Below are 15,803 nucleotides of genomic sequence, written 5' to 3'. Positions count from 1 at the left end.
TAAAATGTAATCAAAACAAACGCCCGCTAAACTCATTACTCGCCACCCCGCGCGCTGGCATCGTTTCGTCTATCCCCTCCAATCGGCGGCTCACGGCGAATAACCAAAAAAAAGGGTAAAGGAAATATTACGCGACCTTCGGTCGATGATTTTTCAGTAGCCTTAAATGAGCCTGAAATTATGCAAGAGATAAAAAAGAAAATATTTTGTTTTGGCAAATTTGTTTAAACATTTTAAAAAATTTTTTAATTAATATATTCCCAGAGCCCTTAATGAGCCCTAAAATATTCTATAAGGTGCATTTTTTGTAAAATCATTTTTATAACATTTTACAGCAATCTTGAACCAACTTAATGTTAAGCTATTGCAAACACTATTTTTTACAAAAAATACGAGAGCCCAAAACTTTGGGACTACGGGCCCAAATTAGTCCTCAATGAGCCTTAATTATGCGAGGAGTAAAAATGGGTTTAATTGTTTTCTTCATGTATTTTTTATAACGTTAAGGTGGCACAACACCACATATAAAAAAAAAGGGTGGGGGGGGGAGGAAATATCGCCCGACCTTCGTTGGCTGATTTTTCAAGAGCCTTAAATGAGTCTGAAATTATGCAGGAGAAAAGAAAAGAAAATATTTTGTTTTCGCAAATTTGTTTAAAAAATGGTTTACTTCATTTTTACTAGAATTGTTTAAACAAGAATTGTTTAAACAATTTTTTTAAATTTTCCATTATCATATTCCCAGAGCCCTAAATGAACCCTAAATTATTGTATGAGGTGAATTTTGAGTGAAATCTTTTTTAGCACGTTTTACAGCAATGTTCGGCCAGCTTAACGTTAAGCTAGCGCAAACACTATTTTTTTAAAATAAAAGAGCCCAAAATTTAAGACCACGGGCCCAAATTAGCCCTAAATGAGCCCTAAATTATGAAATAGGTTACATCTCTATACCTTCATAGTGTTGTGCCAGCTTAACATAACTAGAAAATTCGTCTTGTTTGTTTAAAAATTAGTCCTTTGTGGTTGGAAATCGACTTTTCTTTGATGCAAATTCAACTGTTTTCTAAAAAAGTCGTCCTTTAGGCATGAACATTGAACTATGTGGTTGAAAACCTAAATGTTTTTTGTCGAGTGTAATCTTTTCGTCTAAAAATTCAGCCATTTAGTTAAAAATTATACTTTTTATGTTGAAAATTGAACTATTTGTTAATAATTTTGTTCCAAAATTATTGTACTAGAATTTCAAGTCTGTAGAATGATTTTTGAGCGGTCTCAAAATTTATTTTTATATCTTACGAACAGAAAATGCAGAAATGTTTTTTTGAGCGATTTCAAACTAAACCGTTCATGTTTTAAATGAGACTTTAAGCTAAAATATTTTTTCTCTGAATCAATACAAATTCAATACTTTTGAAATCTAAAATATTTAAAGTATTCAAACTTGAACTATTTTCAATTTGAGTTAATTGGAAAACTACGTTTTATCTATCCACGCACTCTGAAATATACACGGAATAATTCGGAAAAAATGATAACTTTCCTCTAACCGCCCAGGTCTCAAATTTTCTTTTATTATTTACTTATACTCGATGTCCAACAACACAGGAAAAAGTTTCATTCTGATATCCTTATAGGCAGACTACGTTTTATCGACCCACGCACTCTGAAATGTACACGGAAAAATTCGGAAAAAATTATTACTTTTCTCCGAATGATTGGTTCTCGGATTTTTTCACTCATTATTTGTACTTGATGGCAGGAAAAATAAAATAAAACGTTAATCCCGATATCGTTATCGGAAGACTGCGTTTTATCCAGACACGCTCGTTGAAATCTACGAACAAGTGCGTGGGTGGATAAAACGCAGTCTTCCGTTAAGAATATTAAGGCAAATCTTTTTTTGTTGTTGTCTGGCCATAATTGTGAAAGAAAAGTGAAAGAAAGTTTTGAGACATTTTTTTTCGTATATATTTTAGCGTGCGCTACAACACAAACTTGATTTCAGTAATTAAAAAAAATGGTTTGTTTTCTTTTATAAAAGTTGCGAACTTAATTGACATTAAAATGCGAAGAATTTTCTCTTGTGAAATTTTTTGCAACTTCTATTGAAGAATATTTTTATAGCTCACGACCATCAAAAGAAACTTTATGCAATCTTGCGAAGTTTTAAACTTTGAGTGGCTTTCAGGTTTCAAGGTTTAAAAGTTCAAAAGTTTAAAGTTTAAAAGTTTCAAAAGTTTTTAAAAAGTTTAAAAGCTCAAATTAGCCCCTCGAAATTTGTCTTTAAAGAATCGCATCAAAATTTGCTTAAAAGTGTCTAGATGATATTGGCCAATTTTTATCTGCAACCTCATTAATCAACTAATAACTCAAATGGATTTTTCATATCCGATAAACTTTCCTTGCTCTTTCCTCTATTATCTGGTGTAGAAATTCCATTGGAGTTGATATTTCATCCATTTTTTAAGAAATTAACTGATAAATGTCACTTCCGGTACATGGACTTTAAACGGAAACGAACGGAATATTTACTATAAGAGTCTAGACTGTTCTCATGATCTTTTTGAATTTGCAAATTAGATTTTATTTCGTTCTCCATATTCTGACTTCAGTTTTGAATTATACAGACTTCGCTTTTAACCTCTATTCCCATCTTTCCTCTTTTTAAATCATTACTCTTTTTTTCCCCTGTTTTCAAGAAACTTCTGTTTATTTGCCTTTTTCGGATCAATAGAACATAATAATAAAATCCAACTATTTGTGGTTGAAAGTTCATTCGTTACGGTTAATAATTCTACTACATGGTTTTATATTTAAAATTTGATTATATATATTTTGCTGTCGAAAATTCAATAGTTTTGTTGAGTATTCGTCGTTTGGGATAGAAAATTAGTCCTCTGATTGAAAATTAATTTTTTTCTGTTGACTATAGTCATCTTGCTTGGTTGAAAATTTATCTTTGTCGTTTAAAAGTCAGCTTTTTAGTTGAAAATTTCACTGCCGTCTAAAATATTCGTGTTTTTGTCTTGCAAACTAAACTATTTGATTAAAAATACAACTTTTATGGTTAAAATTAAATATTTTTTATTAAAAAATTTGACCATTTGGTTGAAAGTATTCAGCTTTGCAGGTTATATACAAATGCAACTGTTCTTTTCTGTTTTAAAATGCAAGTGTCTGATTGAAAATTATTTTGACTTGGTTGAGGATTTAATTCCTTTCTTGAAAATTCGTCTTTTTTTTTTAATTCAAACTTTTTGGTAGAAAATTCATCTATCTGGGTAAAAATTCAACTATAGTTGAAATTTTGTCTCTTTTACCCGAAATTTCAACTATTAGATTAAAAATTGATTTATTTTTCTTGGAAATTCGACTATTTGGTTAAAAAATCCATCTTTCTCGATTGAAAATTCGTATTGAGAATTCATCTTTTTTGGATCGAAAATACGTTTTTTTTTTGTATTGACACGTTATTTTGATTGATTGAAAATTAACTTTTTATGTTGAAAATTTAACTGTCTTCTAAAAAAATCAGCTTTATGTTTAAAAATTAAATTTGTTGTGAGAAATGTCATCTTTCTGGACTGAAAATTAACATTATATGTGGAAAATTAAACTGTTTTCTAAAAAAATCATTATATTGCTTAAAAACTGAACCTTTTGATCAAAAATACAACTGTTTTTAGCTAAAATTTAATCTTTTTGGTTTAAAAATTCCACCATTTGGTAGAAAATTTATCTTTGTAGGTCGAATTTTTGTTGTAATTCAACTATGAGGATGAAAATTAACGTTTGGTTTGAAATTGAACCTTTTTGGTACAAATTCCTCTTTCTTAGTTCATAATTTAACAGTTAAAAAAATGTTTCTTTGGTTTTCAACTTTTCTGGTTGAAAATTCCACATTTTTTCAGAAAATTCAACTATTTTGTTAAAAATTTAACTATTCAGTGGAAAATTCACCTCTTCTGCTCGAAAGTTTGTTTACCTAGTTGTATCAATTCTTTTGTTGAAAATTTATCTCTTTTATTTAACATTTTTTTATTCAGTTCAAAATGCAACTGTTTTGTTGAACATTCGTCTTTTGGGGTGGAAAATTCATCTTTTGTGGCCGAATGAACTTTTTTGTTGAAAACTCAACGTTATTATTGATAATTCAACTGTTTTCTAAAAAGAATCGTCTTTTTGACTTGAAAATTTAACGATTTGGTAGAAAATCCCACTACTCAGTTGAAAATTCGTCTCTTTTGCTTGAAAATTGAACGATTCTGTTACAAATTAATTTTTGTGTTGTTCTGAAAATTCAACTATTGGTTTAGAAATTCGTTTCCAACATTCGACTTTTTAGCTTGTAAAACTCAACTTTTTTACTGAAAATTCATCTGGCTTGGTAGAAAATCATTTTTGATTGAAAATTCGACTATTTTTATAAAAAGTACTTGAAGTCATAAATATTTTAAGCATTTCATATTAATTTTAATATATAGTATGTATGTACCGTAATTAATTTTGTTTAAAAGGTATTCCCCTATTTTCGTGAAAAACCGCCCTATTTTCCGAGTTTTCACGGCATTTTGAGCTTCTTAGTCTGATACACTAAAATTTTGGACTTAAACCCAGAGGTCTGGTGTTTTTTTAAGAAAATTCTCTCGTTTCTCGCAGCTGTTTTTGCAGCTGCTGTTATCTGGCGTGCATCAGAGAAGGTGCGGCCCTGTATCGGGCTTTCCCTAACACCCGCACCTTCCCTCTCGTGCACCCTCCCACTTCCAGTCGAACGAGTCGCTTTTCGCTATTCGCTTCAGCTTCAGTTTGTTGCGCGCTGCCATCGCGCGCGGTTCTGTATTGCGTGTTGGTGTAGTTCGTGGATGTGGTGCTTTTATGTGGAATTGTGTTAGTGCCTTGGTGTGATCCCCATTACGTTTCAAGGAGAGAGGGATAGCCGATAGACAGTCACGGGGTAGAGGGATTCGAAGGGCATATATCATGCCGGCAACGCGGGAGTGTTACCCCATACGGTAGGGATTTTTTTACCCCTGTCAAACTCACTTTTTAATGCTGGTTCGTTGGTTGATTGGTTGGTTATATCATCCCAAGAGAGAGACGCAGTAGTCCAGAGATACCAACTCTGTCGATAAGCCTAGAGCGCTGACAATTTACGCATCCCACATGATTACTATTGAAATTGCTCAATTCAACTCTTAAGGCTCGTTTAGTGTAGCTCGGACGATTCAGATAGAAGCTAATGAATCTAGATTTCACTGAGAAAAAAAAGGAGATTCCAAGATCCATGGGAGTGATGTAGTTAGGGCCTGAAGAAGGGTTTCCTTCTATATTTGATTGGTTAATGAAACTTTTTTCGGGATCTTGTTATTATTTTCCTCAAGCCGAAATCATTTTTTTTAGAGTGGCTGTAGGTCAGGGAAAACCGGGAAAAGTCAGGGATTTTCTATGCGGCACTTTAAATAACTGCCAATGATGATAAATTGGAATTTTTGTTTTTGCAATTTGAAATTCTCTTGTTCTGTTTATAGAAGATTCTATTTTAAGTGCTAACAGATTAAAATTTTTGTCTTTGATTATTAATGGTAAGGGAAAATTAAAATTTGATCAGACAAGTTAGGGAATTTTGAAAAAGAAGTTTGCGAACCTGATTGTAATATTCTTTTTATTAATTTATTTGCCTTCTATTTATATATTTTTTTCAGTTACGATTCTATTTTTAGTTAAAAATGTTATTGCGTGGTTGAAAATTCAACCTTTTTTTCGGTTTAAAAATTAATCTCGCTTGGTTCAAATTTCCTTTTTAGTTGTAAAAAATTATGTAATTTGAAAATTCGTTTTTTTTTTATATTGAAAATTCAATTACTTGATTGAGGGTTGAACCAGTTTGTTAAAAAGTTTTTGTTTGTAGAAAATTAATATTTTTAGTTGAAAATTCAATTATTTGAAGGGAGCCCTACAACAGTAAATTAAACGTCAATTGCCGTAAGGGTCATTTTGTACCTATATTCACATTTTTGTCTGAGAATTCGATTATTTAGTTGTTAAAAAATTATTAATAAAACTTCATTTTTCGGTAAAAATAAACGCATTTGGACAATTTTTCCTTTAGAATGAATGATTAATGTTTTTTTTTTTAATCAATTGTATTCTAATTAATTCATTTATTTGTTTGATAATTCGACATCTTGGTTTGAAAATTGATCTTTGCAGGATGAAAATTCAACAATTTGGTAAAAAATTCAACTATTTTGATGTATCTAAAGTTCTGAATGTTCAAAGGAACGAAATATTTTTCCCAATTCTATTTTATGTACAAATATTTTTCCAACTAAAATTTAAAATAAAGCAATTTCAGTTATTTTGTGATCCATGTTTTGTAATGTGAATGAATGAATATTTTAGCACTCTTTCTAGTGTAAGAATAGAAAATGTTAAATAATTGTTAATAAAAAAATGTTCATTTCAACGTTCTGAACTTCAAGCACATACTATTTTGTTGAAAATTGAATTATTTTGTTATTAATTAAACACTGTTGTTAAACAGCCATTTCTTTTTCGTCGAGAATTCAAACCTTTTGTTGAAAATCCGTCTTCTATTAGACAAATAATTGTTTTTCTCTTAACTAAATAAATTTAAACAACAAGATGTATTGGTCATTTAGTATTAATAGCCAAGGAAAATAAAAAAAAAATGGTCAGGGACCAGTCATGGAGTTTGCCCAATAGAAATTCTGCGCCCACCCTATTTTTTTATTGTACTTATTAAGAATATTATTGCTTTAAGAGCCAAGGGAGGATTGCTTTATAAGTTTATAGGAGAGCGCTTATAAATTAGAATTTCCTTCTCTAAAACCTAGCAAATCATCTGAGAATCGTAGCAAATCATCCGAGAATTATAGAAAGTCGCCTGACTTGAAATTGCTGTATCTAACTTTGAGAAACTAGGTTGAATTGAAGAAGTTGCGATCCTGGAATCTGCATTATCGTGTTTTATCTTTCTCAGACAAAATTCAGTCAGGAATTTGGATAATTTCGGGATTAGGATTCGATCATTTCTGAATCTCTCTTCCTCAAATCTACGAGCTGTGTTGCAAAATTGCAATTTGCGAATCTCGACCAGTAATTTTCCCAGAGAGAAAAATAAGTCGATATAGCAAGATTGGCTCGAGATATCAAATTCAATAGAGAACCAGGTTCAATTTTCTGCAGGGATTAGATTTCTTCTCCAAAAGAAATCTTGAATTATCTTTACTCCTATCGGGATTCTTGGTATCTTCAGTTTGAGAAAATAAAAGAGGAGATAAGAATCCTGATATAGGCAGTAGGAAGATAAAGTTCGGGTTGAGATTTCTTTTGGTTTTGAAATATTCTTCCTGAGGAAGCGCTAATCGATTCTTTTTTATATCCTTGCTAGATTTTTTCTTTAGTTTGTCTGTATTCATTGAAAGGACAATTTTTTTAATGAACAATTGTATAATCTATTTATATTATAAATTATTTTATTATTAATGTCACGAATAATTGAAAATGAAGCTTTCAAATCATTGACGATTGAAGGACAGAAAAACAATGGTAATTTAAAAGCGATAAACATTCAATAAGTTCAAATTGAAGTTATCGAGGGTCATCATACGGATATGTCCGTATGAATGTATTTTCAGTTTCGATCTAAATGCTTAAAAATTGAAATACAAATTGAATAATTTGGAATTGATAGTGCATGAAATTAAACAATTTTTTGTTATCTTTAGATTGATCAAAATAGTCTGATTTTACTTTAAAAATATTAATACTTATACAATTTTAAGTTCTTTAATTTTCCCGGAATTATTTTAAACTCATTTTAATTCTTATATATTCACTTAATTCTACTCAGTTCAATGAATATGCTTTAAAAAAAAATTTATTTGCTCTGAAAAGTCACCTTCAATTCTTAGAAATTTCATCCAATTTTTTCGAATTCCTTCAATTTGTCTGAATTTATTATAAATTTAATTAATTCAATGCTTTTTTTTATATTTTGGGAATATTCTCAATTCCCGTAAATTCTATTTTTTATTCACCTTAAATAATGAATTTTCGTCGAATTCTTATTTCCCCAAAATATTTCTAAATTCAATAAATTCTTCATTTAATGCATTGATTTTTTTGTCATTTACTTAAATATGGTTGAATTCGCCATGAATCTGTTCATTCCCGCTATTCCTCGATTCAGTGGACATTTTTAAATAAAATTTTTATTTAATTCACTCATATTCTTACGAATTTCATCAAAGTCTCTTCAATTCCTTTAAATTTCTCTTAATTTCCTCCAATTTTAATGAAATTAATTGTTTGGGTTATAGGATTTTATTCTAATCATTTGTATTCTTTTGAATTTTACTTGAATTGTTTTTAATTCATTCTGAATTCTTGGGAATTTATCCTGAATTCGTTAGAGTATACCGGGAATTCTTAAAAGTTCCTTCGGATTCTTTATATATCTTTAGATAGTTACTTTCTCTGTTTTAATAAGTCAATTTTTCACATACACCAAACTCTCGTTTTAAGCGCTCCTCCCCCATTCTCGGCCTTCCTAGAACTGATGGCCCATGTAGTTTCTCAGGGGAGCAGGGCGAGAGTGGTTCCGACTGTCAGGCGGCCCTGATTGTTAAGCCCCCCCCCCCCCGAATCCAGTCCAAAGCTATTTCAAGCTAACCCCCCGGCACTGGACCGAAAAAAATATTTTTAATAAATTAGATTATGATAATTATAAAAGCATCAAATCAGAAAGGTAAAAAATGCAGGATTTTGTTTAGGAACTTTATTTTGAAATCCCTAACCCACTTCAAAAACTAGAAGACTTTTTTTAACATTGGAAAATTTCGAATGATTTGATAATTTAAAACTGCGTTTTAAAACTCCTTATCAGAATAACAGTAGTTATCAGCATGTGTTTCTGAATCGATACGCCCTCGAAAACTGTGTTTGGCATGCTACAAAACAGAGACCGGAAACGACGTTCGCCTTGTGCGTTACAAATCTTCGTTGGAGCTGGATTCATTGGTGGCGTCAACAGTCATTTCGCATTCATTTAGTCCCCGTCCGGCTTCTTTTTTTTCTTTTTTTTTGCCCAACGCCATTACGTTACAAATGAGTGTAGTGTGCAATATGTAATGTGTATGTTACCATGCTCACGACAGTGTTTTTGTGTAATGCACCCAGTGTTATCGCTCCCGCTGATCTTGCATTCAGCTTGTACATACGTGCATTGTGCATTGTAGCCACGTATGCATTCATATAATAGTTTCGATACGAAAGGATACTCATAGACAGGCAGTGTCCAGGTCCCTTCAGCGGAAGGCCGATGAGATTTTACATTTTTAATGTTAGACAAACCTCATTGGCTACACGTTTGTTCGTCGTCTCATTGTTGGCGAAATTAGAGATGGGGAGGAAAATGTGGAACATTTAGAGTGGAAAGAAAATTAGATAATCAAGGAGGGTAAAGCACGTTTTACAGTTTAAAAAATTTACACGCTTTCTCATTTTTTTTTTAATTCCCGCTTTTCCCATTGTTTTCAAGACACTTCCCCTTTTTCTCATGTTTTCTTTCGCTTAAATACGGCCTGAATTAATTTAACTCAATAGCTTTACATGGGGACTTTGTAAAACTCTTCTCTTAAGGTACTTGCTCGGGAGATTGATCTGCATCCTGGGTCGCAGAAATGAGATGTTTAAATAAAGAACACTGAAATTCTAGAATAACCTACCAAATCCCCCCCCCCTCCACCCGCTCATTTCCTTTCCGCACTTTTTTATATGAGTTTAATGTTATAATAATAATAAAATAGTACAACTTCATTCTTTTTTTATAAAAAGTCTATTGTTATATTTTTTCGTCCAGAATTATACTATTTAGTTTAAAATTTCATTATTTTTTTGAAAATTCATCTGTTTTAAAAAAATATGTGTTTTTTGATTGAAACTTGAACTGTTTGATTAAAAATTAAACTTTTTTTGGATGAAGTTTAATCCTTTTTATAGAGTTAGTCTAGAGACGCACCTTAGAGAATGGCATAAAGGAATGGTGAATTTGGAAAATATCTTTGAAAATATAAACAGGTTTATAACAAAGGAAAGAAGAGGGCTTGAAAATCGAATCATTTTTTTAAATTCACATTTGTCGATTCTAAGTTTAACGATTCGGTTAAAAATTAAATTATTTTGTTAACATTTTCATTATTTTTATGAAAATGCAACTAGTTTGTAACAATGTCTTCTTTCTTGGTTAAAACTTAACTTTCGTTTTTTTAAATTCAACTTTCGGGTTGATAATTCAATTTTCTTCGAAAACATGTGTGTTTTGAGCTTGATAGTTTTCAAAAAGTATTATTGTACCCTTATTCTTCTTTTTGTCGTTGAAAAGTCTACTATTATATTGTTTGTTCAAAATAATCTCCTTTCGTTCAAAATCGTCTATTTTTTCTTGGAAATTTGACTTTCTAAAAATTGCAACTATTTTATTGAAAATTCGTTGTTTTTTATTAACTTGAACTGTTTTTCATTTAAAATGAAAATATTTTTGGTTTAAACTTCGTTGAGACTTGTATTTATTGGTTAAAAATGCAACAGCTTGACTCAAAATTAATCTGTTTGGTTGAAGATTGAACTATTTTGTGAAAAATTCTTCCTTTTTATTAACAAATTTAACTATTTGATTGAAAATTCAACTTATTGAGAAAACTTCGTCTTTTTTGCTTGAAATTTCAACAGTTTGGTAGAAAATCAACTATTTGGTTGCAAATTCAACTTTCTTGTTAAAAATGAATGTGTTTTGTTAAGGACTCGTCTAATATAATTAGTTCAAATTTCTTTGGTTGAAAATTTAACTATTTCGTTGAAAGTTTATCCTTTTTGGGGTAAGGATTAATTTTGTTAACTGGTGACTTCTTGATTTCATTTTTTTTATTTCAACTTTTTTTGATAATTCACAATAATTTATTCATTTATTGGATAATTTGGATAAAAAATCACTCTTATTTTCCTCGTTTTGAGGTGATTTTGAATAATTTCTTCTTTTTATACCTGTTTTTCTTAATTAAATATTATAATCTATAAGTAAATAATGTAATTTTGGATGCAAGCCTTAAGTACAGTCATATACATGTAAAAATTGTTTACTTTTTGGTATCAATTATTAGAAACTCTAAGACTATCTGTAATGTAGTTGTAAGGCCTCTAAAATAATTGACTTAGAAATTCGACAGTGTGTCAGTTTAATTTTTGAAATTCGAATCGATTTTAGTTTCCAAATGTGTCCTCTTTTCCAATCTAATTCAATTCAGTTAAAATAATTTTTATTTCATCAGTTAAAATAAAAATATTTTTCATTTTCAAAAAGGCAGAATTCTAAAAAATTGATAACTTACTTTTTTCAACTTGTAAATTTTAATCGATATTGCTTTTCATTTTTAAAGTTTTCAGGGATAGACACTCTGGACAGTTTTCAAATTAAAACTTTTCCAATTAAAATGCTTTCAACTTCAGGCCTTTTTTACCTGAAAACTTTCAAATCAGAATGTTTCTAAGTTTTATCAACTTCACTGATGTACACAAATTTAATCAATATTTTTTTAACCCCTTCTAACTACCACTGTGATCATTTTAAATTTAAATTTCATCAAATTTAAAGATTTTAAATTTGGATTAGAAAAGTCTGGGTTCTTTTAGTTAAATTCATAATTGAACATTTTATTACCTATTTCAGTGAAAAATTAAGGTTTAAAAAAATTATTTCCGTAAAATTGAGTGTTTGAATGTATTTAAATATTTTTAAATTGCAAAGAATTCAAATTAAATGAAAGAATTATTAACATTAAAATTGTTGTACTGGTACTATAAATGTTCCCTTTTTTCTGTTAAATACTGTTATTTATTATACAAATATATATATATATATATTTGTGTACTATTGAAAAATGAATTTTCAACCAACAAAGACGATCTTTCTACCAAAAACGACGAATTCTCTGTCTAAAATAATAAATCGATAGATACAAATCAGCTACTCTAGTTTTTTCATGTAGTCCGGTCACCGAAATAATGCTCTTCGAGTAGATAGGTCAACTTTGAGAAGCTCCTGTATTGTAAAAATTTCCTAGAAAATTTCGATTTTTTGTATTTATTCTTCAAAGCCTTAAGAACTTACATCGTTTTCAAAAATGTAATATTTTTGTAAACCTGACTATGAAGTAGTTTACAAGAAAAAAAATTATCTTTAATACTACTGCACCTACCACACCGAGCCAAAGCTGTTAATGTTTGAAAAAGGAGAAGTATTAAAACCATATAAATAGATTGTTTAAAAACAATGAACGATTCTTTGGATTATTTCGGTGCTTTTCGGTCAATAAGGGCTGACAGTTTCTCACCAGATTCTTGCACAGTAACAACTAAGTATGCAATCGACGCAAAAATAAAGACACATTGACATGCACTGGACGGTTTTTTAAAACAATTTTTCTTCTCTGAGATATTGATGTCCAAAGTGACCAGACTACATGAAAAAATTAGAGAGTAGGTCGTTATTTAGGCCTGACATTTAAAAGACGTAAACTTTCATTTTTTACATTGTCCGGACGAGAATTCAGCTTTGTTGGTTAAAAATTTTACTGTAACTATTTTGTTGGAAATTCAAAATTTATTGTTGAAAATTCAACTATTCTGTTAAAAATGCATCTTTTTGGTCGAAAGTTCAACTTTTTTTCAACATTACTCCTTCTAGACATAAAAATAAAATAAATAACAAATTGTTAGGGTACTTCAGAGTCGAGAAATTGAAGAAAAAAAGTAAAGTTTTTGAAGGAGATAGCGTGGAAAATAATTCTTATTGAACCAAGGAGTGAATCGTTGGCAGGTGGTGCTCATCAGTCCAGCTGGGGTTTTCGTGAAGTGCATACCCTGAGCCTGAGCCTGCGCCTGCCTGAGCCTGAGAAACGGTATCTTCTCGGTGCCTTTGGGTGGAACCCAGTGCCGTAAACGCAAACGGCATAAACCTTACGGCTTACGACCATGATTGCAAGCTCCTTTATGCTTCGTGCCCGTTTATGACGAACAATTACGACTTACGACCCTACCGTCTTAACTATATATATAGGTTCAAAATTCAAAAATAAATTCTGATTTAGTAAGTGCAGGTAATTTATCTTCATCTTAGGAATACAAAAGATTCAAATCAGGAGACCATCAAAGGGTTCCTCCTGCAAACAATCATTTTTGTTAGTCCTTTATAAATATTACATCAGTTCATAATGTAGATGCATATTCTTCTAAAGTTATCTACATTCCTGTTTATATAATATTTTTTACTTAATATGAAATTAAATAACAATGCTTTTTCATTTATTAAAATAAAGTTATACTATTTAATTTATACTTACTTAAATTAATCTTCTTTTTGGTCTTTTCACTTATCTCAGGAAAATTTTTTTTTTATTGAAAATATTAATATGCTAAATTTGAACTTTAATTATTTATCAAATTATAAAATTTTTAAAAGTCTGTACCATTAAGAAATTGCTTGTCCTTTTGTAAAGGTACTCTAAAAAAAAATTTTATTCAATTTCGTATACAAAAATTACCGTTTCTACACATTTATATATTTATAAGAAATGTTTCTCGATTTTTTTTTGTTGAATCAGAGAAAAATATTTAGGGGTCTCTCAGGCCCCTTTTTGAAAAGAAATTGCTTATTTTTTAAATTTACGCCGTTAATGGATTATTTTAGTTTAAAATTCAAAATGATAGAATGTATGTGTACTCAAAAAAAAAAACGTTTATTTTAACAATGTTTACTATTTTGAAAGTTAATTTTTTTGTGGCTGAAATCGTTTAAACAATTTAAAAAAAGTCAATGTTTTCGCCAAAAAATAGCCATAATAAACGTTTAAATTTTTGAAATGAATAATCAGAGAAGGTTTTCAGATCCTTCAATAGGGTTGTTTCCAAAGTCATATATAATTTTTCCAATAAATGGATCTTATTGTATATAAAATTCTAATTATAAAAACGCCCATAAAATGTTTTTTACATATTGTTTACTATTTTTAATTTAATGTTGAAATATGAATTTTTTATCACGATGTTGATTGGAGGGGCCCTTTGACGTCAAAGAGGTCGGATTTCCCACCAATCACAGCTCACTTTTTAGTGATTCTCAAATATCTTTTTCTGTGCCGATGTTTTGTTTTCGTTAAGTACACATCGAAAGTAGAAGTCGCAAAATATTGTTAAAAAAAATGTCAAAGGAGGATTTCATAAAAACCAATAGAGAAAATCTACCGAAAATAAATATATTTATGGTATGTATAAAGAATTCATTGAAAAAGTACGTAAACGTAGTCATATTTACTGAACAATTCGTAAATATGCACAGTTTTAAAATGTGTTAATAATTGCACTTACTTTTTTCCTTTAACATAGTACTGACTCTTAAACCAAATATTACATCAGGATAACTTTTTTTGTCACATAATCCTTAAAGCTATCAAATCAAAATAGTCAGAATTGACAGCAGACCGTGGCCTAACCTCTTTATCATGAGTCACGTGACACCAATTTGAATAAGTATTTTACCGCCTTCAATTTTTAATAATTTTTTTCCGTTGAACGACACAAAAGAAAAAAATTATAACGCACCTTCGATTCAGATTAAAATTATGTATTAAAAAATTATTTTATCTAAAATCGCGAAACAGCCCTGTTATGTAACCTGAAACCTTTCTAATTATTTCGAATGTGCAATGCACTTACAATGCTTCCGAAGTGGACATAATTCCTTCCTGCGATTCTCTATTCCATTGCTGCAATTTCTATGTAATGAAACTTAATCATGAGAGTGTGTAAAATTTCTATTCGTACAATCTAAAATTTAAAAATAGAACAAAATTCCTGTTTAATTTGTTGGAGTGATAACTGTATATCCAGAGTTTAAAAAAATCAAAGTTTCTGTTCAAACTAGGACTTTTTTCCACGGTCAAGCCTTTTTATTCAATTAAATTGTGTCAGAAAAAATTATCTGATTATGTGGTTCATCATCAGGATATTAGTCGCGAGACAAAATGTCACCGTTAATAACTTTATTTTCAGTCCCTTTCTATTATAAAGTGCTTGGGACTTTAGGGTCCTATTCTCTTTTTCTTTAGAGTTTGTGCATGAAATGACTGGACCTTCAATGGATTTTGAGTAGCTTAGGAAGGCGCGGAGCTTAGTTCTTAGAGATCTCAAATCATCGTTCGTAATGAAAATGGGAGGAGGCACCAGTAAGAAATAGGAGGGAAAATAAATAATCGTAAATCATTATACAATTCCTAGGAAATTTCTCCGAAATATTTATCCTTAATTTCCAGACCTAAGTCTGAAAACTAAATTCGAAAATCTAAATCTAAAATGCATTAAGGCCCTATTAGGATTTTGCTTTTAAATTAATAGTTAATGTAAGTTTGGTAATATTTAATTCAAACTTAATGTCCACATTTTACATTTTAAACGACCTTACAACAATTTTTTTTCACTTGTATTTTTTTTTTGATTATCCAAAATTTGACGGGTCAGAGAAATCTTAGTAATGAGCCCGTTTCTACCATACATTTTACTGGTTTATTTTTACTGGAAACTTCTTTTTTATATTCCTAATAAAAAATACTGGCCATTTTTATTGAGCCCTGGCTCCGCGCCTTGACTCTTGGCACCAACTTCAAGTTTTCCTCTTCTGGAAATATTTAAGATTTTAAAGCTGACCATTTTATTGATGGTTCCAACTG

General features: G+C 30.1%; 1 protein-coding gene across 3 annotated transcripts in view; it reads left to right on the top strand.

The window, feature by feature from the left end:
- Nucleotides 1-15,803, top strand: part of LOC117171466 (E3 ubiquitin-protein ligase RNF38-like) — an 81,047-nt gene that overhangs the window by 24,767 nt on the left and 40,477 nt on the right. For 2 of the 3 annotated variants that reach the window (XM_033358811.1, XM_033358810.1), the window contains exon 1: nucleotides 4,826-5,012. The exons of the other annotated variant lie outside the window; for it this stretch is intronic. In XM_033358811.1, the coding sequence (XP_033214702.1) occupies nucleotides 4,981-5,012 (32 nt within the window). In that variant the 5' untranslated portion in view covers nucleotides 4,826-4,980. Of the gene's footprint in view, nucleotides 1-4,825; nucleotides 5,013-15,803 lie in introns of those variants that run through there. 3 annotated transcript variants of the gene reach the window in all.

The sequence above is a fragment of the Belonocnema kinseyi genome, chromosome 4 (genome assembly GCF_010883055.1).
Source record: "Belonocnema kinseyi isolate 2016_QV_RU_SX_M_011 chromosome 4, B_treatae_v1, whole genome shotgun sequence".
Lineage (NCBI taxonomy): Eukaryota > Metazoa > Arthropoda > Insecta > Hymenoptera > Cynipidae > Belonocnema > Belonocnema kinseyi.
This window is presented reverse-complemented; position numbering and strand designations above follow the sequence as displayed.